General features: G+C 52.4%; 9 protein-coding genes and 1 non-coding gene across 10 annotated transcripts; 4 read left to right on the top strand and 6 right to left on the bottom strand.

The window, feature by feature from the left end:
- Positions 1-383: 383 nt before the first annotated feature.
- Positions 384-2,609, bottom strand: UMAG_05355 (uncharacterized protein; the record flags this gene model as incomplete). The annotated part of the gene is made up of 1 exon (XM_011393755.1): positions 384-2,609. The coding sequence occupies one exon, from the start codon at positions 2,607-2,609 to the stop codon at positions 384-386; it is 2,226 nt and encodes a 741-aa protein (XP_011392057.1).
- Positions 2,610-3,563: 954 nt separating this feature from the next.
- UMAG_16100 lies at positions 3,564-3,666 on the bottom strand. Its single transcript has 2 exons — positions 3,630-3,666; positions 3,564-3,598 (listed from the first exon to the last, which is right to left on the bottom strand). It is a non-coding gene; the product is annotated as a tRNA-Glu (tRNA).
- Positions 3,667-3,853: 187 nt separating this feature from the next.
- Positions 3,854-4,639, top strand: UMAG_05354 (uncharacterized protein; the record flags this gene model as incomplete). Its single annotated transcript, XM_011393754.1, has 2 exons — positions 3,854-4,381; positions 4,469-4,639. The coding sequence occupies 2 exons, from the start codon at positions 3,854-3,856 to the stop codon at positions 4,637-4,639; spliced, it is 699 nt and encodes a 232-aa protein (XP_011392056.1).
- A 219-nt stretch (positions 4,640-4,858) lies between these two features.
- UMAG_05353 (uncharacterized protein) lies at positions 4,859-7,687 on the bottom strand (the record flags this gene model as incomplete). The annotated part of the gene is made up of 1 exon (XM_011393753.1): positions 4,859-7,687. One exon carries the CDS (start codon positions 7,685-7,687, stop codon positions 4,859-4,861), a length of 2,829 nt encoding a protein of 942 aa, XP_011392055.1.
- Positions 7,688-8,128: 441 nt separating this feature from the next.
- Positions 8,129-9,742, top strand: UMAG_05352 (uncharacterized protein; the record flags this gene model as incomplete). The annotated part of the gene is made up of 1 exon (XM_011393752.1): positions 8,129-9,742. The coding sequence occupies one exon, from the start codon at positions 8,129-8,131 to the stop codon at positions 9,740-9,742; it is 1,614 nt and encodes a 537-aa protein (XP_011392054.1).
- A 182-nt stretch (positions 9,743-9,924) lies between these two features.
- UMAG_05351 (uncharacterized protein) lies at positions 9,925-12,153 on the bottom strand (the record flags this gene model as incomplete). Its single annotated transcript, XM_011393751.1, has 1 exon — positions 9,925-12,153. One exon carries the CDS (start codon positions 12,151-12,153, stop codon positions 9,925-9,927), a length of 2,229 nt encoding a protein of 742 aa, XP_011392053.1.
- Positions 12,154-16,930: 4,777 nt separating this feature from the next.
- UMAG_10203 (uncharacterized protein) lies at positions 16,931-17,479 on the top strand (the record flags this gene model as incomplete). The annotated part of the gene is made up of 1 exon (XM_011393825.1): positions 16,931-17,479. The coding sequence occupies one exon, from the start codon at positions 16,931-16,933 to the stop codon at positions 17,477-17,479; it is 549 nt and encodes a 182-aa protein (XP_011392127.1).
- A 1,473-nt stretch (positions 17,480-18,952) lies between these two features.
- Positions 18,953-19,948, bottom strand: UMAG_05350 (uncharacterized protein; the record flags this gene model as incomplete). Its single annotated transcript, XM_011393750.1, has 4 exons — positions 18,953-19,168; positions 19,372-19,396; positions 19,532-19,596; positions 19,781-19,948. The coding sequence occupies 4 exons, from the start codon at positions 19,946-19,948 to the stop codon at positions 18,953-18,955; spliced, it is 474 nt and encodes a 157-aa protein (XP_011392052.1).
- A 578-nt stretch (positions 19,949-20,526) lies between these two features.
- UMAG_05349 (uncharacterized protein) lies at positions 20,527-22,131 on the bottom strand (the record flags this gene model as incomplete). The annotated part of the gene is made up of 1 exon (XM_011393749.1): positions 20,527-22,131. The coding sequence occupies one exon, from the start codon at positions 22,129-22,131 to the stop codon at positions 20,527-20,529; it is 1,605 nt and encodes a 534-aa protein (XP_011392051.1).
- A 922-nt stretch (positions 22,132-23,053) lies between these two features.
- Positions 23,054-24,922, top strand: UMAG_05348 (uncharacterized protein; the record flags this gene model as incomplete). The annotated part of the gene is made up of 1 exon (XM_011393748.1): positions 23,054-24,922. One exon carries the CDS (start codon positions 23,054-23,056, stop codon positions 24,920-24,922), a length of 1,869 nt encoding a protein of 622 aa, XP_011392050.1.
- Positions 24,923-24,976: the final 54 nt, after the last annotated feature.

Below are 24,976 nucleotides of genomic sequence, written 5' to 3'. Positions count from 1 at the left end.
TTTTACCAGATTCCGCCCGTACAGAACAAAGGGAGTTTGAACACGCCGGCGGAATCCGGAGAGAAACAAAGGGGATGTGTTGAACCAAATTCCAGAAACCGGCCCGACACGAGACAAAGCTTCGAAGCATGAATCACGAATCACGAATGGTGCTAAGTTGACCAGGAAAATAATTCACGACTTATGGCTTCCAGAATAAGAACAAAGGGGAACGAGTCGTGAGTCACGAGTCTAAACGAATTGTATGGCTAGGAAGATGCAGATTTTTAGAGTCACAAGTCTGCGCCGAGCACAGCCTTCACCCACACACATTGTCCTTGAATACATGTCGATCTTTCTGAAGTTCCCTTCTGATTACAGTAAGCGCATGTTATGCACAGCGATCAATAGACAAGATAGCCGATATTTAGCAATGGGAAGCCAGCCATCAACCCGATCCAGAAGATCATATTCCCCAACGTTTCGTTTTGCTTGATGAATGGAACCTGACTCAGAAAGATCAGCGGTAACTGAACCATCTGAGCGGCAAACAGATAGAACCGGATCTTGCCACTGACGATGGCCATGACCAACTCGTGCACCAACGAGCTGAGCAGGAAAGTCAGAAACATGGCCATGCTTTTACTGAGACCCCAAGCTGCAATGGTGCTGGCGTAGACATGTCGGAGCAAGAATGAATGGACGGGTTTGTTCCACTTTCTCGAGAAGACATCCATGCTGGTTGCGTTCCACCAGTCCAAGTAGAACTCACGGTCGGCGAAGCGGGTCAGCTCGGCAAAAGCGTTGCAGATGCATTCAAACATGATGTAGAAGATGAGCAGGTAGTTGATCATCATAGGCACCGCGAGTTGCAGGAAGGTGCGGAGGAAAGGTGTATCAGCGGTCGGAGTGAAAGGCATGATCCAGTGCTCGGTGATGACGTAGATGACGAGGAACGTGCCGAATGTTGCCAGAGTTTTTTCGAGCACGTAGAGCGGGCGGATCGTCTTCAAGCGTGGGTAGGAGAGTTCATAGACGAGGGTGGGGACCAAAAGATAGTCCCAGAAGTTGGCGTAGCTGATGTTGCCAGGCCACATGACAGGGTCTTGCGGAATCAGCTCGGTGGAGGAAGGTTCGGATGGCGATCGAGCGGAGAGCAAGTCCTCACGAAGAACCTCGACTTCGCGTGCTAGGTCAGAGATAAGCGTGTCTGGGTGGGACGAGAGAGGGTGTGGATCGCGAATGGTGTGCTGCGAGTCAAAAAGGTGGCGTGATGTAGATGGCTTGCGTCCGAGCGGTGAGGGTTGGTTGGTGATATTTTGGCCGTTTTGTTGGTGAGAAGACTGAGCGGTGGATCGCTCGGACTTTTCCTGTTCGGCGAGATTCTTGTGAAGCTCGATGTGTTCTTGTTTGCTGAGCCTCTTTTGGCCCATTGTGGATTCCTGAACCTTCTCGTTGTGTTGGTGCTTGAACTCGAGCTTGGACTCTCCGTCTTCTCCACAGTTGGTCGCATTGAGTGACTGACCTGCGCGAGGTCGTCTCGAATCGCTCCCACGCTGTGTATCAAGCGATGACCACTGTGCCAACGACCGCGCCACATCCTTACTAGCATCCAGATCGGCGAATCCACCGCTCTGTCTTGCATGGCGAACGGCTGTAGCCCAGGCTGCACGAAGCTGCTCTTCGCCCCGTCCTGCTTCGCTGCCTTCGACTTCGGCAACGCGTTCCTCAAGCATAGCTTCGACCCTTCGCATTCGATGATACGTGTCCGCCATGTTGCCGTTCACGTTCATGTATGAGTGAATCTTCATGAGCATCGCCAAGGTATGCAACACGAAAAAGCCACTCTGAACCCAAGGCCATTCTCTATATCTGGCCCACTTGATCACGGCGCCCAACAACGCCGCCTGCCAGAGGTGTTGAAACACCACGGCCGTCGGCCAATACCTCACCCAACCACTCCTGCACACCTTGGCAAACGGCACGCAAATAAACAAGGACGCGATCAAGACGCCATCCGACAGCGCCAGCATCCAAGCGTCTTTGCTGAAGAGTGTTGCAAACGTCAAACTCAACACTTGACCGGTGCTAGCAAAGCTCGTGTAGGAAGTGTTGAGCACGAACAGCGCCAGACAAACCCAAAAGAGAGTAAAGAAACCACGAAACTGGTCGCGCGAAGAGGTTTCGTTGAATCGGTCAAAGTGACTTTGTCGAGGTCTGAAGCTCACCACCGCACGCATCTTTTTGCGAGCTTTGGAGGAGGCAGCGACGGGTTCGAGGTGGATGGCGCCATTCTTGCCGACTCTATGCGATAGCCCTTTCGCGCCGATGTGTCGGAATTCGACGGTGGAGCTGCCGGTACCTTGGGTGGTGGAAATAGTGGTGGTGACGGTGGAGGTGGCCACAGAGGGTTCGCCCTCGGATTCGGGTGTGCTGCGTCCATCAAGCGGGGTTGATGGAAGCTCGGAGGATGGCATGATTTCGGAGGCGGGCGTGGTGATGGCGGATGATTCGAGCGAGTCTGGTGCAAGATCCGAGGCGAGGTGGGCCACCTTGGGGTGTTGTTTGGGTAAAAAATCCTCTTCGAAGGGGAGTGGCCGATGCCTGTTTGCAGGCGGCGTACTGGTCATGCTTGCGATTGGTTTCTTCCTTTTAAACGGAGCAGAGCAGATGAACAAAGCAGGTAATTGCGAAGTAGAGGCTTTGATCGGACGTCGGCTTGTGGGTCCGAGTGCGAATCGCGGGTCAGATGTGCATGCGAAACCAAGGGGCCGGAGTGAGTGGTTCCTTGCGTAGTGTACGAAGAGGAGTGCCGCCGCGACCTGATGTAGCTGCTGTCAGGATGGACAGCACGTTCCGAGCGGAGCGCTGCTGGTGGCTGACAATGATCACAGCGAAGTCGTACTCGTGCTGATTCTTCGGGAAGAGGAGCCGAAGCTTTGACAGAACGGGCAGTCTACTAAAACTCCAATTGATCGGAAATGCGATTCCGAAGAGCAATGAGATCAGTTACCGAGGCTCACCGCTACGAGTCCTGTTCTAAGTTGTTCCGGCCTCGTCGGGTCTTGGACAGGATCGATTCACTTGGGCTTGATATCGATTCACTCGGATGGACGGTGATACCTGAGAACCTGATTCCAGAGGCAGACCAAATCGTGAATGAGGGGCTGGAGGCTGCTTTTCACAAATGCAACACAGGCTTTTGACTTTTCGATGAAACGCGCACCAACTCGTGACTCGTGACTGTGACTTTCCTGACGGACAACTCACAACTTCAACCACACAACGTGCAACCTGCTTCGTGCTTCGTGCATCGTGTAGTCTGTGATTTGTTGACAAATGCTGTACCGTATGCGTCTGACCCCTTTCTAGCAAATCACTCCTGGCATGCGTCGCACGCCAAGCAGTCACATGTGCGCATCAGCAACCACAACAACCACATCAACGTCACAGCTCATCGGGCTAACCACAAGATTCCCTAACCCCTGTCCAATCTTATGAGCTGCGCACCTGGCAAGAAATCGAAAATTGTGATCAGAGCCACGAGCCACGAACAATGTGCACGCATCAAGACAAAAAACTAATTCCCGGCCAGGGAATCGAACCCTGATCTGAGCAGTTCAGTATAGGACGGGTTATCCGCCTGATTCTGAGAGTGCCCTATACTAACCATTGTACTAACTGGGACTTCGGTGTAAACCCTTCACAATAGTAGCAATATGACCTCAATCTTTGCCTATCATTACCGAACATCCAGACAGTCACGAGTGTGGGGTAAGTAAACTTTAACCGCACGCTCCTCCACCTAGAATCGTGAATGGTGGCGATGGGCTATCACTTCCACCTCTTCCCATTTGGGCACTCCTCGAGCAGAATGAGCACGATTCAAGCACAGCCAAACTACTCTTCCGGAAACGATCGCTTCGACAACGAAGCAGCTACATGGGACACGAAACCGGAAGTGGTGCTTTCCTCGCGTCTTTGTCTCTCCTCGATCCTTTCGAACCAATCTACCTATTTCCCTTGCCTATCCACGGCTTCGATTCTGGAGATTGGGTGTGGGACAGGTCTCCTCACTGTGCCGCTTTCCCAGCATGTCGAATCGGTGCTGGCACTCGATACCGCTGCAGCGATGATCGATATGCTCAATGCTAAAATCCTTTTGCACTCGTTGGAGAGTAAAGTCACCACAAAGGTCAAGTTACTTGAAGATCCTAATGACCCATTGTTGCAAGGCAAAAAGTTTGACTTAGCGCTTAGCCATCTGGTGTTCCATCACGTACCGGATATGGGAAAGCTGGTTCAGGTAGTGTACGGCACATTGAAGAGCGGAGGAAGGATCTGGATCAGCGATTTCGAGCATGACGGACCCCAAGCTGAAGCTTTTCATCCCAAACACAAGGCGAGTCTCCTCTCTCATAGTCGCGCTTCAACAATCAAATCTGCTGACGAATTGTTCTGCATTCTTTGCCTCTGGATGGTCAAACAGCACGCGGGCGTAGAGCGACACGGTCTGGAACGCCGAGAGATGAAAGAGATACTCGAGACAGCCGGCTTTGACCACGTGGAAGTGTTTGAGAGTTTCAAGATGGATAAACAGGTGGACAGTGGGGAAACGCAAAGTTTCCCTTTCCTCGCCATTACCGGTGTCCGACCCTGATCCAAGATGGACGACGACATCGCCAAACGTAACAGAGACTTGTCAGGGCGTGCACGGGTTGCCGATCGAGAATGCATCTAGTGAACAAAGTGTGCAAGGTGAAAGCGCAGGCATCGCCGACGACTTTGAACCTTCCTCGCTGGATCTACACACGAAATACATGCAGCGCAAGCTGAAGGTTGGGCTGAAGATGAAGTATCCTTGTTCCTTGTCCAACGATTACGATGACTCAAAAGATTCGACGTTCTCGGCTTGGGCGCATTCCAACAACCACAACTCTCTCAACGCCTCAACCGTCCTTCCCTGGTTAGCTCTGATCACCTCTGCTGCACTCCATCTGTCCCTTTCAGCTTCTCCGCGTTGTACCACAACTTGCTGAACGGCCTGCCACCTCGTCATCAAATCGTGCCAAAATTCCGACTCGTCTTCCTCCTTGTTGCTCGCCAAGGATCGTACCGCAACGTCCAGATCCAGCGTCCTCACCAGTAAATCGTCTCTCACGGCTGAAGCTTGCTTCACCATGCTACCTCCGTCTTTATGTGATACTCGGATGAGGGCGCGAATAAGTGCTGTGTACGTGCCCAGTGTCGCTGGTGGGAAAGTCGGAGATGCTGCTGTTATCGGTTCTGCCAATGTGACTTCCGAGGAGAGGGCCGATACCGTGTTGATCCCAACAGCACGCGCAAGCACATCAGTAGTCGAATGCCATCGCTCCCGTCCTTCTCGAGCAAGACATTCCAACGCGATGGTCCAGGTGCTGATGCTGGGCTGGACGCGGAAGGTCTCGGTCATATCGCGTACAACATCCAATACCGCTTGACTAGATCCCCAGGCTTGCTTATCCACTTTAGCGCTATTCGCTGCATCGGCGGCTGCGAATTGGTTCTGGACTTCGAGTCGTGCAAAAGCGCGAATGAATGGGTCGAAAGTGAAACTGCTAGGTCGTTGTGACGGTGGCCATTGTTCGAAATCCAGTTCCTCCGACGAGTTCGTCCGAGGCAGAGAAGCCTCTTTCCACATACTGTAGACCTTTTTCAGACGTGTATAGTCCTTGGCATCGACACAAAGACCCACAAGTGCCTTCAGCATCAGATTGATGGCGTGCGTAGAAGGCCAGTGCTTACCCCTCAGACTTTGCGCTTTGTCCAATTCTTCTCGCCCTTCGGGCGGAGGCAGTGCCTGTTGGTCGAGCGCTAGCGAAACAAGCTCGTTCGAAATGCCTCCCGAGGGAATCTTGAACCCAGTTTTGCCGGTATAGAAATTCGACGCTTCCTTCCACTTGCCCTTCTTGACAAATCCATACAGCCTCGCCGTTTCCCACAACCCTTGACCTCCGCGGACAGAGGAGAGCCGTGCTCGAATGGGTCGGAGGAAGCTTTCTGCTGGTAAGGATTCTCGCGATGAGTATGGGTCTTGGCTTTCGTTATCGGGCAGCTGGTGCATATCTGTCTCGGTGAGGGATGAAGTGACGGCGATAGTGCCCAGCTTGTATGCCATGTCCTGCAGACCTGACAGAATGCGCGCTGACGGTAGATGGGCAAAGGTAGTGTCGGGCGTTTCGAAATCGGAACCTGGCAGGAACTCGCCTTCTCGGCTCGGTGTTCTTGTTGCTGATCGGAGGACTGAGAAAAGGTGCTCTCTTGCTCCAATGATGTCTCCTTGCTCAAGACAAGCATGTATAGCGCTGTCGAGTGTCGAGGCTGGTCTTTGCGAGTAGTCGTTCTCCTCGGCTCTCAATCCAGCCTCTCGATTGACACGTTCGATGACAGCATCGATGTTGGTCACTCGATGCCTTTCTAGTCTTGCAGGCGTGCTCGCCAGTTTATCGGCAAGCACTCGAGCCTGTTCCACATGGTAACTTCCCGCTTTGACCAATTCTTCCATGAGCAAGTTCTCGGTGAACCACTCTACCATCAAGATCTTTGCCAGCGGACTACGTATATTGTCGACCTCGGCACTCCTTTCCGCCCAGTGTATCGCATCGTCCAACCTTCCCGCCAGCGTCAGCGTTCGAACACCAAGATTGTACAACGATCGCAGCTCGATGGTCGCAGTCCAAATAGCCGATCGTAGACTTTCGTCCTTTAATCCCCTCTGACTCTGATTCGCAAGCAAGAGCCGATGAAAGTACTGCCAGGCCAATTCTGGGTTCGAAATGTTCAAATTTTCCATGCGACCAGTCCCAAATCTCAGTATTTGAGCCAAGGTAGCTTGCAGCACGCCCCACATTCCCTTTTGAACGGCGATCATGCTTGCTTGCTGCAACAACCGAAGATCATCTCCGTATGAATCGAGGAGGAGCATGAAGCACTTGCGAAAATTGTTTGCTATCGATCTGGCCTGTGTAGTGGAGTTGGCCGAAGAGGCTGTGTTGAGATGTTTAGTACCGGGGATATAACCAGGGCACAGACGCATCCATGCAAGCATGTCCTTCTTTCTCCCATTACGAATCGACCACAATGCTGCGTTGGAGTAGATGGGAAGTGGTTCAGTGAGCGGTGAGCGAAGTGTGAGAAGCTCGTTGAGGACAGTTGTGGCTGCTTCGAAGTCTTGCTGGCGGATGAGTCGGACAAGCAGCTGCGTGGGTGCAGACAGCGCTGCATTGGTATCAACCGGCATCGCAGTGGGCAAGTCGTCCTTCCTTGTGTGGCACGTCCCATCGGCGATGGTCTGGGACGATGAGTATTGGCTATATGCGTCGTCATCCGCTTCGAAGAGAGAATAATCTACGCCACGGGGATCGATCTCGTTGTTGGAGCCCGGAAGTGGATATGCTGGGTTCGAGGTGGAATACGAAAGCGCGAAAAGGGGCCGTCTCGCTCGAGCTGCCTTGGAATCGGACGATGAAGGAGAACTAATCAAGTATGAGAATGTCAACGGCGATGGAGGGCAAAAAGTAGTCGACGTCGAGGCCGAAGCCGATGTTGAAGCTGGCCAGCTATAGCCTGGATAGACGACCACCGAACTCAGTACTCGGCGTTGCTGAGATGGCTGCAACCAGACGCGACAGGCATCTTTGGCAGGTATAGAGCCATGGGATCGCCTCATGACAGCTTGTGGGAACCTGCAGCACGTCTTGTATGCCTCATGCGGATCGTCTTGTAGAATGTTTGGTTCCATGAGAAGAAATGGCAGAACAACGTCTCTGACACTCACGACTTTCAGATAAAGATAACCGAAATCCGAGTCTCAACCGAATTATTCGTGATTTTGGCGTGTGGACGTGGGAGCCGTGGGACACGGGACACGGGAATAATCACGAATCACGAATGTTACGTCAAATTATGTCCAAAGCTTTAAATTTCGAAGCTTCCACGTCAACTCGTCACGATTCGTGATTCACGATTCACGTTTGCCTGACGTTGTGGGGAAACACAGACCAACGCACACTCACGACTTGGCCACAAAGAGTCACCCAGCCACTCACAACTCACTGCCACCATCACCTGAAGACCCTTGGCTCCTCATCAAGACATTTGGTCAGACATGATGGCAACATCACCCCTTAGCTGGACATTCAGTCTGGCGCTGATAGCACTCTGCCTTTTCTCCACTACCAACGCCGCCCTCTTCGCTAAGAATTCCAAGGTTACCATCCTCGACTCCTCCAACTTCAAACGGGAAGTGCTCGACATTGAGAAGCCGACCATGGTAGCTTTCACCGCTCCTTGGTGTGGACACTGTCAGAAGCTTGTACCAGACTATTCCAAGGTCGCTGCTCAACTTGACGGTGTTGTGAAAATGGCCTCGATCGACTGCGATGACGACAAGAACAAACCCACTTGCGGAAAGTACGGCATTCAGGGCTTCCCGACGCTGAAACTCTTCCCACCGACCAAGAAGCGCCTTCCGAAGGACTATCAAGGGCCTCGATCGGCTAAAGATATCGCTGCGTATATGGTGGATGCGCTTCCCATGGGTGCCAAGAAACTCAAAGCGGAAGAGCTGCAAGAGTATGCTGACAAGGATGCCGAAACGCCCAAAGTGATCCTGTTTTCCAAGAAGCCAACCAGCTCACCGCTGTACAAGAGTCTTGCGCTGGACTTTAGGAAGAGTCTGTCGTTTGCGTTCCTCAGAGGAGATCAGAGGCCAGTGCAGGCTGCTGCGAGGATCCATCTGGGAGTCGACGTAAGGGACGACCAATTGCCATACTTGATTGTGGTTCCATCGAGGGCCAGTGGTGAGAAAGTGGATAAGAGCAAGATCAAGGCATATACTGGTGCGCTCAAATATTACGATTTAAATGAGTGGATCAAGCAGACAATTCCGGAGGCAAAGTCGGGTAAGGTGAAGAAAGTAGGCACGAAGGCGAATGTTAAGAAGAAGCCGATCAAGCTGGATCAGGATATTCAAGACGTTCCCGAGGGTGCGAACCGGGAATGGAGGATGGAAGAGGAGATGACGGAAGAAGAGAAAAGAAAGAAGATGGAGGAGTTGGCCGAGATGCTCAACACAGCGATCAAACAGTCGAACGACCTTCGCGATGGTAAAGCACCATCCTCTGCCGACACCGGAAACAGCGAAACACCTCCAGTGGTGAAGAGCGATACCAATTCAAGCGCACACTCCAGCAGCGAGGGATCGCACTCGTCGTCGTGGTCATCATCCTACTCTTCTTCAACCGATTCCGATGGCAAAAAGAACATTCATCGTAGCGCATCCCACTCTTCTTCTGGCGACTCACCCGATTCCGCCTCCACGTACAAAGTGTCCTCCCACACCGAGTCCGACGACATCTCGCTCAAAGAAAATCTTCAACGCTGGCTCGAAGGCGAAAAGGTCGACTGGTCTGCGGACTATGCGACTCAGTTCAAAGACGCTCAACGTGCAGCTGAAGATCTCATCGCCAACGATCCCGAAAAGGCGGACCAGATGGCGTTGGAAAGCGAAAAGTGGCTAGCACACTATCTGGTATCCGATCTGGATATGATGAAGATTGCTAAAGACAAGGGCAACCAAGATCCCGCGCTGAGCGATGATAAGATTGAAAGGGTGGAAAGGATGTATAACGAGATTTTGAAGAGGATCGAGGAGCGGGAGAGCAAGTTTAAGGAAAAAGAGAGTCAAGCCGAAACTCCGAGTAAAGGTCATGACGAGCTTTGACCCTGGTACATGTGCTCCTTTTTGTTGAGTTCGAGCTCATTCCTCTCGTGACTGATCGCAACAATATTGCAAGAATGCAACACCACATTCACGACTGTAGACATGAACACTCGATAAATGCTGGTTGATGTTGATGGATGACTTTTTGGTCGCGCTACAAATCGTGTTGATTTGCGCAAAGCTTACGCCGACTCGCCGCCTGCACTCTTCTTACTGTTTCTGTGACCACCCGGGTTGTGCTCGACATACGGGCCATTCCCCACGGCGCTCGCTTTTCTATATGAATGACAAGCATGTGCATGCTTGAAGAACGCCGCAAAATTCCTCCTCCTCTTGGCTGTACAGATCAATACCCACTCTTTGCACTGGTGACATTTTGCCTCGACCGTACCCGCCGCATCCGCGTACACCTTGAGATGCGTCGGAGCAGTGAACCTCAACCCGGAAACTGACGATATACCGTGCTTGTGTACCTGATCGTACCAGTACTGCGAGTTCTTCAACTGCAGCCAGTTGCCGCTCTCACAGCGGTCGCACCAGGCTTCACGAGCGTTACCTGAGCCTCGAACCCATCTTGGAGTGTAGAGGTCTCCAGGGAAACGCAGCTTGTCGGTCTGTCGTCGTGGACGGTCGTCTTCATTCTCCACTTCAAAATCCGAGGCGGGAGGATCGGCCATACCGGTACGAAGCTCGCAGTGCTGGTCGTAGTAAACGTCTTCCATCTTGCTACCTGCGGGGGCGCGGAGAACGATGTCGGTGGTGATGTGGAAGGGAGTGTTGGCGAGAACATTGGCCTGCTGGACGGCGGAAGCCGACGAGGAGGAACGATCACGCTGTTGACGCTTGTCGATGCCGCCAGAAAGACCGCTGGGAGAAGAGTAGCCACCGGATTCGATGCCGTATCGTACAGCTGCGGCAGGATCGCGCCAAGCAGGCATGTTCGGGGAGGCGCTGGAGGTGGTCATGGAGCCGGAAACGCCAGCGTGCGTGGTGGTCTGACTCCATGGACTCCAGTGTGTGTTTGAGTATGCAGCACGCGGCGTCGCGGCAGTTCCTGATGACGCTGGAGCCGTGTACTGATCTGATGGAAGCGAAGGTCGGCGAGGATCGCTGTGAGGAGAAGGACGGTAGCCGTTCATAATACCGCTGATAGGCGCCGACGGCCTCGAGAACGACGCGTTCGCTGTTAGAGAGTATCTGCGTGAAACAGAGTCCGCTGCGTCGCCAATGCTTCCCTGCGTCGGTCCGCCCATGGCTTCCTCGTCGTACTGTCGTTTGCCTAACGTGGATTGTGGGAACTCGTAGCCGCTGATCTCAAAGCCGCTCGGGTTGGACCAGGTGGGCCGAGATGCGGAACGTGTTTCGGGCAGCGGAGGAGGCTGCAGACGTCGATTACCGTAGTAACTCGAAGCATCCTCAGCGGCTGCATGGGATTCGGCGGCAGGCCACCACTGACCGGCGTGCGAACCTTCGGCAAAGTTTTCATTAGATCGACCGTGTTGATAGCTGGGTCTGCCGCGTGCGTAATGACGATCGCCGATGAGACCAACGTCTGAGTTGCCGCGAGATCTGGTCACGTCTGAAGCTGTGGCTCCTGCGAGCCCTGATGGCGCAGGCATGCTGGAGTAGGAAGGCTGTAGCTCGGCCGAATACGGTGTTGTCTGCTGCTGCTGCTGCTGCTGCTGCTGTTGTGGTGGCTGCTGCTGCTGCTGCCAAACTTGATGCTGCTGGAAAGCTTGATCGTCATAGCTGCCCTGGAAACCCATGGTCATGGCAACTGTGTCACGCGGAATGTCCCAGATGGACGTGGCAGCTTCAACATCAGAGGCACGGGCAGGTTCCAAATGTTCACCTTTGGTGGATGACGTGGCTAGACGAGGCGAGCGAGACTTGCCATGAGGCGCTCCAGTGAGACTGTTCCAGATGCCCTTCATGCCGTCTCCCCACAAATGAGATCCATCCTCAACGTGACGAGGCTGCTGTGATGGAGCGTGGTGGTGGTACGAGTGACCATACATGTCGGTAGGCGAGTGATGGTGGTGTGCATGCGGCACGACAGATGAAGCGCCGCGATGAGCAGATGAGTGCGAGGCAGCCATGGTCATGTTTCGTGTTGAAGAGAGGAGAGGCTGACCTTCACATGGACTTTGAGGTTCGTTCTGAGGACTTGAGTGTCCAGACCAGGACCTGGATAATGACGGACTCGACCCAGATGCCGAAGAGATAGAGTGTGAGGACGGCGGCGACGATGACGATAGGGCGAGCGAGATACGCCGGCGGTAAGAGCTGCGTGATAAAGCGGTGATTGGAGGCAGGGTTGGGACGAGAGATGAGACCGGTGGAAGCGGAGTCCAGCTTGCAGGTAGCGCTTCCTGCAAGTGTCGAATGTGGCACTGTGAACCGCTTCCCATAACTAAGCCGGAACAAAGCAAACACTGGATCACAGTCGGAGAGGAGCCCGACGGCGGAGACCGAGCAGACAGGACACAAGTGACTAATGCAAGTTGACGAGGAACAGCACCACTTTTGAGATCCAAAGATGAGGGTCGGCAATGCCGCTTCAAATGTGATGAGGCTTCAGCAGACAGGGAAGATATAGAGGATGGACAACAATCGGCGAGTCAGAATTCGGGACAAGGTGCAGAGACAAGCTCGTCACGGGAGGAAAGTTGCGGATGTTGCGAACGGTACAAGGAAGAGAGCAAGTTGGAAGTAGGAGAGGTACAAAGGGGAAGAAGACCAAGGGTCGGTGACAACAGCGGGTTGCTTTAAAGGATATGGATGAGGGCAGCTGACATGAACGGCGGAAATGACCCGAGCGAAAGCCAGGTACCTCCATTCAGAGTACATGCAAGTGGACATACGACAGACGACCGGAAGAAGCAAGGGCAGATGAAGGCGAGACGAATGCTCGGCTATAGAATTGTCTGCATCAGTCAACTGCATCCTGCAGAGGGCGAGCTCTACGGCCGTCTACGACAGAAGCGCACTGATCTGAGTTGAAGCAAAAGGGTAGAGCGACACAGACGCAGCACGGCGGCAGTAATGGCGTCGACGGCGATGCGAGACAGCCAAGCAATGCAGAAAGACAGGGAGAAAGAGAGGTAGAATCAGAGATACAATCGCCATTTAGAGTCAGAGGGACGCCAACGCCATTGATTCAATCAATATGAGAGTGAGACGACACCCACAAAGAGCGAGGAGGTTCAGACAAGTACAATGGGAAGTGGGAAAACAACAAGCCACTCAGGGCAGGATGTTGCATATGCATGGGCATGGGCATGGGCGCTTCTTTTCTCGTGCATGAGGCTACTGCATCGAAGCACATCAGGGTGGGAGCGGTGGAAACAGATCACCGCCCGACAGACACACAACCAAGAGCACTCACGACTGCGCACAGTAGTGCAGGTAAGCGAGACTAGCTATGAACGAGGCGGCGGAAAAGACCGAGCGAATACAATTACAAGAGGACGGGTGCGAGCATCCAGGCATGAGCGCTTAGAGAGCAAAGCAAGCGGCCAAGCGAGTGTGGGCTAGGGTGTTCCGAGGAAAGGGACAATCGGGTGGACGAGACATCGCTTCCGGTGTGCCTGGCTCGATGGGCGAGAAGCGGCGCGAGCTCAGGATGCACCCAGACAGGGCAACAAGAGGCAGGCAAAGAAAAGGGAGCTCTATTCTCTTGTCTCTATGCGCACCACAGGCCCTTGCAAACCTCGAAAAGCTCCTGGCGACGCATACAGTGCTGTTGCACTGTCGTTGTGCTGGGCCTTCTCTCTATGTAGTTCCAGTTACCAGCCGTGTTTCTTTTTAGACTTTTGCCTTTTTCCCTTTTCTGAAAAATCTTCTCCGCTAATCTCTCGAATCTCTTATTTCCGCGGGTCACGATTCCATCTAACCCCACTCAATGACAGCTGATCTTCCTCTGTCTTTTTTGTTTTTGTTTTTGTTTTTGTTTTTGTTTTTTTCCGGCTCCCACTTCTTTTTATTCTGTGGGAAAATTAGAGGGATGCCTCAGTATTTTGGCCCACGTACATCAATGATTACGCCAGTGAGCCCGATCTAAGCACCGAGCAAGCAACCGAACAAAGGGTTGTGACAGCTTCTTTGCATAACTCTAGCTACTCGTCCTTCCAGTCAAACCTCGGGTAGAAGGCGTTTCGACAGACCAGGGCTTAGTGATGAAGCGTGCTTTGTTTGCCTTCTTCCTCGCACCCTAACCGTAGACACCTGGCCAAGAACTTCGAACGCATGTCTCTATCCCTAGCTGTACTGTCTCGTTTTGATGTCGGTCTTGAGAAAATGTTTTACAGGCATCGGATAATTTGACTGGGGCGACGCCCTTGCACTGAATCTGGACAGCCACGGGGTCGTTCTCATCTTCATGAACTTCTGAGATGGCTAGCACAAATCGCCAAGCTTAAGCAAGCAGCTCAGTCCTCCCTTTCGTTCATGTGGACACGACTGTCAATTAGTGTCAGCGTACTGCGAGCGTATTAGCTGCCGTGACGTTTCAAATGATCGAACCACCGATCTAGCCGCCATCACGCTCGCTATTGTGTGGAACGTGAGAAATCTGCTGTGACCGCTCATCTCGACTACTTCGAGTTTCCGAGCTCTATGCAGATGCTGTGTTTAGTTGTGATGCCTTCGGTAGAATCACACCGGATAAGCATGTGTCACAAACCCAAACAGTCGCGCATCAACACTTCGTGCAGAAGCGGCACCGGGCCAGATTAGAAACAAAGGCCAGCCGATTTCATTTTAGTTAAAGAAGACGATCACTAACCCATTCTGCTTCGTTTGCCGCGGTTCATCCTGAAGGCTGGAGTGGTTCGACTCTCCTGAACCGCACTCGGTGGCTGTGTTGTGATCCTTGTTCAAATGCAAAGTCACCTTCCTTGTAGGCACGAGTGCGCCTCTGTTGGCTCGGTCCCAGTAAGTACGCCGGACTCTGGAAGCGGCATAATACCTAGCAACCTTTGTTTGAGTGGGCACTTCCTTGTCAGCGAAATTGTTCCGGGCCTAAATGATACTGTTCAATGAAGCACCTCTCCAAGTTCTGAAGCTCACGACGATGGCGCCAGATGTATACGAGCTACTTCCTTCGTGCCAGACGGAGCATTCCCCTAATGCAAGCCACTCGGCGCGAAACAGAAGGTGATTGGCTATCCATTCCAATGAGCAAATAAAGTGGCCAGGCTTCGGCGCGGAAACTCAAGAGCATTGTGAGAATCGTAGTCTCGCGCCGTCGATCAACGCGGATGCGCCACGCCAGCCGATTAACATCCCTCGCTTCTCATCGCCTTGCTGATACGTCAGGACAGTGCGAATCGGTCGCATGACTCGTTTTAGTCCAAATCCATTGCAGTTGTTACCAATTCAGAGGGATCTTGGAGCGATAGTTAGCCTCGTATCGCTTGGTGTTTGTGATGACTATTGTTCACCATTCCTTTAGGGCCGGGGAGTGGTGAGCATCCTTTTCAAGAAACATCGAAAGGGCAGACCGTCGAAAGGACCTTGTTTGCAGTAAAAGCGAGGAGCTAAATCCGAAAGCTCTTCCGCCTACCTTACTCGTGAAGACGCCTCTTGACTTGTCTTTTAGCAACTCGAGCATGACTCAGGCGGCGAAGTCCGTATCAGTTTGCTGGAGACTTGACCTAGTCTCTGACACAGCTCTAAGCATGATTGTTTCTGTGTTGCAGGGGCCTAGGATAGCTACTGCGTTTAGATCCAGTCATGCAATCCTTCGAGATGCTGATCACTCGCCTTGTTTCTGCACCGAAGCAAATCACCGAGTAGACTGAATTGATGCGACGTATCATGTGATGGGTTGACTGGCACGAGGGCATGGATCTGTGTCCTGTGTCAGCGATGCTGAGAAGTGTTCTGCCATTTATGTGCAGCTCTCTCATGCGAGGTACGTCGACATGCGTGGGTGTGAGAACCCCCACTATTAAGTTTCGGAATGCATTTCCCGGGTTGCAAAATTGCCTTCAGTGTGTCCTACGCTGGTTGATTCACTTGCTTTCTGCATCAAGGTCGCTGTCGATCGACCGCAGATTAATGGCATGCAACTCATGGCAGAAGTGCTTTGGGAGCAACCGCAAATACAGTATGCAGCCTGGATTCTAATGAACTACGCCGAGTGACGAGAGAAAGACCTGGCGAACCGCGGCAACGTCTGCGCTCGTCGCTTTGGATCTGATTAATCAGGAAAACTCAACAGACGATCGGTGTGTCCGTTAGCGCTTTTTTTTCTCTCTCTCTCCATGCATCCTGCATCGGAGCTCGCCTCAACAGAATCCCACATTACCGCGACCAAATCATAATGATTGGATACTGTTTGGCATCCGTCGGATGCTATAAACATTCTCCGACCATTTTCAACTTTGTCTTGGAGCGAACGAGCCAAACCAATCGAAACATATTCAAGAATCGAAATTGACCGATGCAGATCCCTTCTAGTTGGCATGGTTTCCAGGCAGGAGATAGCGTTCGTAGATTCATGCCGGCTGTGTTGACAGATCGTATCTTATTACTCGCTCGTCGATGCTGTCGTTCGCCGAGACCGTACGACTGAGTTTGTATTGACGGCCAGATGCGTCCGTCCAGACCTCGGAGATTAGGAATTGCTCGCCTTGCCCTCGGTCAATTTTTCTCGTTACAGAACTCGAAGAAAAACCAGAATTGGAGTTTCCAACTCACGAATGCGCGCCTACCAGATGTAATTAATTGCAAGCCACCAGATACTCGCCCCTTTCCCCACGCCGTGACTATCTCGCCCGTGAGTTTCCGTTGGAAGCGACGTGCCACAACTGGTGTACCGAGTCTGCACAGGTCGGATTTGTTCCGAACGTGGCTGTCTCGCCTGGGTAAATACTGCCCATTTCTGTTCCTGAAAGACGTTGAAAGCTCGAAATCTGACTGCAACAATCAGCACATTAGTCGAGCCAGACCGCAAGGCTTCGAGCACGAGTTGATGCATGAGTTCGGCAGTAACAATCACCCTACAATCAGGTCAGATTGCTCTTGAAGATCATCAATACATTCTGTGCTCTGATTGTCTCCGATTTCATATCTCACACCGGCCGCCCCATCTGGTGATCTTATTTTTATGTGCCAAATTTCTTCTAGTGGAGCCTCCGACTCGTTCCAGCTCTATGAGGCATTTAGGTGCTAGCTTCCCAGATGAACACGTTTCGCAGCGGGTTTGCAGTTGGCCATGCATGCGTTCAAGATCTCCTTGCCATTCTCACAGACATCAGAGTAGCTTGGAGCTCCGCCGCGATCAAGGGACAGTTCGTGGTGAGTTTAGCTTTTCGTTCCAAGCTCTTGGTCGTTAAAACCACGGGCTATGAATCGCGGTTGTGGCTACCCAGCGCAGCTGAATCTGTTGACATTGTGAAATACAAAGCAAGGCCTCAAACTTCAACCATGGGCCGAGTTTTTGGTCAAGACAACCGCGTGTCTTTGCGAAGCGGTCCAGAGGGTGGAACGGTCCGGACGGGTCTAGCGATGCGCATCTCTTGTCTGGCTTCGAATTTGGCGCCGTTTGTTGGATGGTCGCTTCCGTCGGGATCGCGTCAAGCCTTTCGAGCGTATGGCTTCTCTTCGTCAGAAGTCGAATCGTCTCAGCTGTCAAAGACCGTAGACATGGATATGCATTCAGTATTTTCGAGTAAATACAGTAATTCACGAACCTCGAGGTCTCTTGGCTCTGCCTTGAAACTAAGGTGATGCGGTATGATGCATCTCTTCTGCCCTGAACACCGGGTCCTCAGCTGTATTAGCCATGTCAGCGTGTTCGTATTGTTCTCATTCCGTATTTGTAAATTTCCTCTTTATGTCTACCGGGCCTGTGAGGCTTGCGCCATACTGACCCTGTTTGTTTCTCGCTCGTCTCGCTTGGCTGCCCGCCGATTCACTGACTCGCCTAATCCTTCTCTATGTCAGCAGGCGGGCCTGAGTGAAACCCAAGTGGTAGAGTCAAGAGATAATCATGTTTCGAATGACATGCTTGCACTTTCGGCGTGTAAGCACACATGGTTCCGTGTAGTTCGCGATATCGAACAAAACGTGGTTTGGAAGGCAGGCTAAACTGACCCTCTGAGCATAGTGTTTTGCTCATCACATTGCTTCAATTCTATCATGTTCTTAGCTTCCTTGTTAAGCGATTTGACTTGAAACGGAACCATAGGCTCCGAGACAGAAGCGTCTTCATTAGCTGCGACTTGATCCACTAGCCGTGCGCCGACGATCGTGCAATTGGCGTTGTTACGAGAGACATCCTGTCTTTCTAGCCCCGAGCACGGAAATGGACGGATAAGAACGGTCGAAAACGGAGCCGATGAGAGAAAAGCCGACGATGATTCTCATCCGAGCTTCCTAAAAAAGACAGTAGCGAGATCACTTGCTTCGCGCCCCTCGCCTGCTCAAAGTTACCCCCAACCGAGGCAGCCAGCAACTCACGACTGATTGGACCGCGCTCAGAGATCAAGTACGCGCGAAAATTATACGATAATAATGAATGCAGACACCCTAGTGATGCCAAATTCACGCGCCGGAATCTCAGACTGCGCGCATCCATGGCAAAGACGATGCCGGGGTTGAATCTTGGTAATGCATTAAACTGACGACTTACAGAGACTTTCGCGCTTCGATCGGATAACTAAACACTATCTCAGAGCACTTACTCCATCCGCGGTCCGTCAAGAAGATGCTCATTCATGTTTGTTCCGGCGTACGATTTTGCGCTCCCGCGGATATAGATGCTACAGGCCGACGGGCTTTTGACGACGAATTTGCGGTTTGGCGACAGGCATGCGAGATCCACAGTACTTGGCAGAAATTACCGGATCGGGCTGCTAAGCGAGAACAGAAAAGCACGAGCAAGTCCGAGCGGTTTGGGTGAGTCGTTCGGATCCGATACCAAATGGTCGAAGAGGGACGAACAAAAAACTAACATTTTTGCACTGCGGCAACGCGGACAACGATCTCGCTTGACAAAATCACCTATCGGTGGAAAACCCATCAGCACACAGCCAAGAGGGTCGAACAGATACATGACAGTAAGGTAACGTGGAGCCTTGATTTTCCATCCTGCTTTCCTCGAGGCGAAGCAGAATGATACCTGGGTGCTGACACACGTACACTTGAGGTTTCATTCAGGTCAATCTATCGCCCGCCACATCAGTTTTGATTGTCCGCAACCTACAGTATTTTGCCGCGTCTCGCATAGGCCCGGGGTTGCGATGCTCTCACAGTCTTGTACACATTCCACCAAGGCAGGTCCGCGTATTTGTGCTGTAACTGCGCATTGCTCCGTCCCGGGATTGCGGCCAATCCCAGCTTGACACCCTTTTCAATGCAGATGCGTACCTTGCGAATGCATGGCGTGTGAACAGTGCAATTCAGAGCGGCACGTAACTGGAGACCAGATAGCGTGCTAAAGCTGAAACCTCGACTACACATTGGCTGGCTGCTATGGTGTGAAAGAGCGCAGGACATGATGTGGCGACGCGTACGGTATCTGGGACTTGGCATGAACTCCAGCGGAAACTCTCAAGAGAGAACAGAGAATTCTTTCATGTCTTTGCCTGCCTGTGCATGGTACGACGATGCCAGCTTACGAAAAGACACAGATTTCCCAGCTTCCTATCAATCGCTTATCCAATTATAAAATGCGAGTCGTACTAACTTGCAAAGTTGGCAGCGGTGCTCCACACGGACTATGCTCTGAAAAGCGTGAAGCGTGAAGCACGAAGACGTTGTGGTCGTGTTAAGACATACAGTACACGATTATCTCGACTGTTTCTACTGTTTCTACCAGGTGAGAGTTGTCCAAGCAAAATCCCCTGTCACGAGTAAGGTACAGTACGTCCACGCACAAAAGTGCTCTTTGACCACGACTTTTTTCCGTTTCTTTAATTGCTTTTTTTTATCCGATATGCCGAAAAGTCAGCTCGGGTAAGTTATGTGGAAGCGAAAGCAGCAACCCACTTCGCGGTTAGATGAGTCGAACCTTGCAGAGCTCCGTACCCTGAGCTGCTCGACAACGCTAGGGCAAGTGCGTCCACATTCAATTCCGAATAGGCTTGCCGCTGATAGCCCTCCATACCCGTTAAGACGTGTTTTCAAAACTGCGTCCTGCCAAGCTTTGTCACTTCTCCGCTGAATGTTCCTTTTTGGCGCGTTGTAGCCGTTCATGTCCTTGACGAGCGGGGTTTTACTTGCCACGAAACATTTATACACCACGGATGCTCCGAGTGAGCAAGGTCGAGGCATGAGTGCATTACGTTTGAGCTTTGTTGGTTGATAATAATACTTCAGCGCTTGAATCTCTGAAGCCCAGGAGAGCGTAAATTGAGAGGCATGAAGTCGCACTCGCACACTTGTGACTGTTTGTACAGTATGCCAAACCAAAGAATTTCTCCTTTACTGCGTTAACCTTGCGTGGTAAAGTTACACTCAGACTAAGTCGCATCGACTTCGCTTAAGTTAACTCGGACGTGACAGCACTATTGTCCACTCGGTAAGTCAGACATCATGGGACACCTTAATAGTATCGTCGTGCCGTGAATCCGTCGAAGTCGAATCGGTGCCTTCCTCCAACCCGTACTCAGTGACTGTTAAAATGTCTATGTGAAATTTGCGTATTGTACATTGGCAAAGGAAAGGATTAGGAGGGCAAAACCATGTATGCCGATTGGTGGGTTGGGAGGTGACGATTGCGGTATGGGCGAGGAACCAGAGGCAGCTGCCCTTATCGTCTTGCTTTATCCAATCTAGAGCCAGAACGTCTTACCAAAGGGAACAGCAAGCAGACGTTCCGGATCATCCGAGGTCTGCTGGATTTCTTTGTGCAGTTGCCAATAGGGATCGTCCCAGGTCTCATCCGACATGGACCACGTTCCCCAATGCATAGCAAAGGCACGCTTGCTTCCGATATCGCGGGTCACTTGAACCGATTCGATTACATGCATATGTTGAATCTGCATATGCCAACGAGGCTCGTACGAGCCGATAGGCAGACAGGCCACATCGAACGGTCCGAGAGCGCGACCGATGGCGGTGAAAAGCGAAGGGGAGTATCCCGTGTCTCCACAGAAGAAGAGGGAACGAGCTTCGGACGCAGAAGTTGGCGAGCGAGAGCGGTAAGCAGTGGACGCTTGATCGTCTGTACGTACACGGACCGCGTACGAATTCCAAAGTGTCGTGTTGGTGTCGAGTGGCGTCCTAGCACTCCAGTGGCTGGCTGGTACGGCCGTGACATCAAAGCACCGTCGATGCTTGGTTGTATAGGGGCCTGTATCCTTGCCTTTGGATGCCACTCGGATCGAAAGAGACAGTTTTTTCTGTTGCCACCAGTCGAGCTCCAGGATGCGCTCAGCTTCCACGCCGTGCTGTTGCAGGAGAGGAGTGAGCCCGACAGGAACGACAAAGGTTGTGTATTTTGGTATGAGAGGCAACACATTGATGTCGAGATGGTCAAAGTGATTGTGGGTGAGTAAAACAACATCGATGGCAGCATTGGCAAGGAGCTCATGGATACTGCATGGCATCGGGCGCATGCGTGTTGGGCTGAAGACACTAGCGACAGGCTGTTGGCCAAAGACAGGATCTGTGAGAATGGTGACACCATCGAGCTGAATCAAGCACGTCGATTGCCCAATCCAGGTGAACGAAGATTGCGCAGGATCGCGAACCGCGACTGCTGTTGAGCCTTCGGGTTCAGTCGAGCTGGCCGAGCTGGTTGTAGAAGGGGCAAAGAGGGCATTCCAGTTGATTTTCTCGACTGGAAGAAGCATTTCGACCTTTTGTCGACCCTCTTGTGTCTTTTGGTCAGCTTTGAAGCCGCCGTCCCACCAGATGCGCGGCTTGTAGAACAAGCTGTAGCAGAGCTTCCATACAACCCATTCCCAAGCACCTTGCTCGCGCCATTCTGGAACGACGTTGGCGTATCGTCCGAGCACCTTGAACGAAGAGAATCGACGATGAATTCTGAGTACTTCTGTATCTGTAGCGCCTCCATACCACGAGGGACCTCGTGTTGGCGAAATCACATCGGCCTCTGGGCTACTAGCGTCATCTCCGAGACCCCGCTGTTTGAGGATCTGTTGCACCGCGGTTCGATCCACACTGTCATTGGTCGAGGGGCCTTTCGGATTTGTGTGCGCGAGTACGCCTACACGCTCTGCCACACGCACACCAGCAGAAATGGCGTGCGGCGGAAGTAGTGGTGCTCGCAGAGGATACTTGCGTTTGCGCGATGCAAGCTCTCGTCTGCGTATCGTCTCTTGCGCGAGATAGTAGATACCCCAGCCTGCGACATAGAGCGAAGATATTGACAGGAGCGCTGTCTTGATCTGCTGGGGCTTGGTGGGTAGCATGGCGGGGGAGATTCGAAGGCAGAGTGACCAGTGAGCGCCTTTCGACTCGACTCACGCTGCTGACTCGACTCCAGGCCTGTCGTGTTCGAGGCAACGACAGCTACGTCGAGACGTACCTGGCTGTGATCGGGAACGGTCCGAGAGGCAGAGCTGGAGCTCGAGTCGCAAGACGCAGGCTTCTTCGGGTCAGATGGCGCCGACTTGGTAGAATGATTGATGTCTTGGTGGGGTCACAGTGCAACATCAAGCGTGCAGGGCTAAGCTTTTGATTGGGTTTTTTTTTGGACAGCTCCGTGCTCGGTTGGGGAGTTTTTTTTTATCCCCCACCCGTGACCGTCTTCGAACGGTTTTTGTCACAATCAGGAATCACGATTATGTGTGATTTTTTCCTCCCGAAAAGACTCGTGGCTTGACTGTTGATCTTGTCAGTGAAAGCTGACCGACCGCATTTATTTATTTTTAAAATAAATAAGTGTTGTTCTGCATTCAATTCCTATCCTGATCGGGCTGTCCCGATCCAGACGGTGAATTTCCTCCACCCTGCCAATCATGAATCATTCATTTCCTTTGATTCAAGCCTGTGAACAGAAGGAACAACATCAAAGGGACCCTGACCTGTGATTTGGTGGTTCTTCCCACGTGCAACTGCAACTGTGCTTCCCTTTGTTCTTCTCTGCTACGTTCACCCGTCGATTGTATGCAGAGGTGAACCGTCGTCACGGGAAAGCAAGAGGCGCCATTTCTGTGCACTAACTCTCTGCAACCGTCCCGCGTGCTCCTTAGCCGCAAGGAGCACAAGGCATAAAAACCTCGGGGGTGTTTGCTTCCTATTTCACGCTTCGCATCACATCTCCTCACGTCGCACCGACCGACTCTTTCTTTGGGCCGTGCTTGTGCCTATCGACCCTCGCTACGTGTCCAAATGCCAGCAATCAAGGCAGCGGCATGGCCGATGCCCCTCGACAATGTCTTTACTCAGACATCTGATGATCAGCTCGAAACAGAAGAAGCAATCAATGCTCTCTTCTCTCGGCTTCGCCCTTCAAAGTTCGACTTTGCCAAAGCAGGCAGCAGCAACAGTGCCATCATCAACCCCTGGCTCTCACCAGCTGAGCAAGATCAGCAACGTGCCGAAGCATCCTCACACGCAAAGGCGTTATCAAAGCCAACGCTGTTGCTCGAGAGGCAGGCACATATCTCCTTCCTCACTAAGCTGCTCGAACCACTCCCTGGCGCTTACACCGCTTTCGATACGAATCGCTCTTGGCTGCTGTACTGGATTCTGCACTCCTACGATCTTCTCTCTGTATCGCTCGATCCAAAAGGCCGCGCCAGGGCCATTGCGACGCTGCTCTCGTTTCAGAACAAAGGCTCGGGTGGGTTCGGCGGAGGGCCAGATCAGATCGCCCACCTGATGGCCACGTACGCAGCTGTTTCAGCGCTCGCCATCATTGGCGGTCCAGGTCCTGCCCCCACAGCAGAGCACGTCGCCGATGGCAAGTCGGTCGAAGTGGGCCATGGTGGGTGGGACGCGATTGATCGCACAACGATGTATAATTGGATATCGAGCCTGAAGCAGCCAGACGGAAGCTTCTTGGTGCACGTCAATGGCGAGGTGGACGTGCGAGCGGGATATTGCGTCATCTGCATCACCACTCTTCTCGGCATCTCGACCCCGAAACTTTTTGACGGCATGGCTCCCTTCATCGCGAGCTGTCAGACGTACGAGGGCGGAATTGCAGCCGCAAGCCAACCAACATATCAAGCCTCCGCGGACGATGACATTTTGCGCGTTTCTCAGGACGTTGCTCGCCCTCCGCTGGGAGAAGCACATGGCGGATATACATACTGTGCGGCAGCAAGCTCCCTATCGCTTTCATTACTTGACTCCAGCCTTGGTGGTTCGACTACAGCAGCATCTTCGTCTGCGGACTTTAAAGTAGTGTCGTCCTCTCATGAACCAACTGCTCAGCTCGATCGCGATGCTCTTATTCGCTGGGCCACTGCACAGCAGGGAATCCCATTCGAGGGTTGCGGCTTTCGCGGACGTACCAACAAGCTCGTTGATGGCTGCTATGGCTGGTTTTCGGGAGGTGGACTCTTCACCATCCTCTCGGCTATGATCGAAGCTGACCTTATCGAGCAAGCTCGCCCCTCCTCATCTGCAGCCACTAGCAGCGCTGTCGAGGTCCACGACTGGAACGGGATGCTCACCGTGCCAGCAACACCGGTCATCCTTGCTCCATCGTCAAGTAGCAGCAACAGCAGTGGATCGTGGAGGACTGAGCCAAGCCTTGATGCTGGTGTGGCTAACGACTGTGGATATGACAGCAACGACGCTACTGCTGTCGACATCGAAGACCTCTCTCCGCTGACGCTGTTCGACCGTGTTGGTCTGCAAGAATACATTCTCGTCGCTGCGCAGCGGACAGCTTCCGATGGCGGTGGACTCCGCGACAAGCCAGGCAAGCGACCCGACGCGTATCACACGTGTTACAACCTTTCTGGACTCAGTCTTTCCCAGCATTCTGTTCGACTCAGCATTGAGACATCAAAATTTTTATCCCAGCATTACAAACGGGAGCAAGAGCAGCAAGATGGTGGATGGAACAAAAAGGTATACGCGACCATGCTGGCATGGACGCTCTCGGCGAGGGACGAAATCGTGGTCGAAGCAACAGAGGGTACGCATGGTTCTCAGAGCAATAAGGTGAACGCAACCCATCCTATTTTCAACATCACTTTTCCTAGAGCAAAAGCGTTCATGGACTGGTCATACGATCAGCTGTGAATTGATTGAGGCTAGATGCATTCGATTGTTTCGCAATAACGTTAATGATGATGA

The sequence above is a fragment of the Mycosarcoma maydis genome, chromosome 19 (assembly GCF_000328475.2).
Source record: "Mycosarcoma maydis chromosome 19, whole genome shotgun sequence".
NCBI classification, from domain to species: Eukaryota; Fungi; Basidiomycota; class Ustilaginomycetes; order Ustilaginales; genus Mycosarcoma; species Mycosarcoma maydis.
The sequence above is the reverse complement of the archived record's forward strand: the minus strand, read 5'-3'. Positions and strand labels throughout refer to the sequence as shown.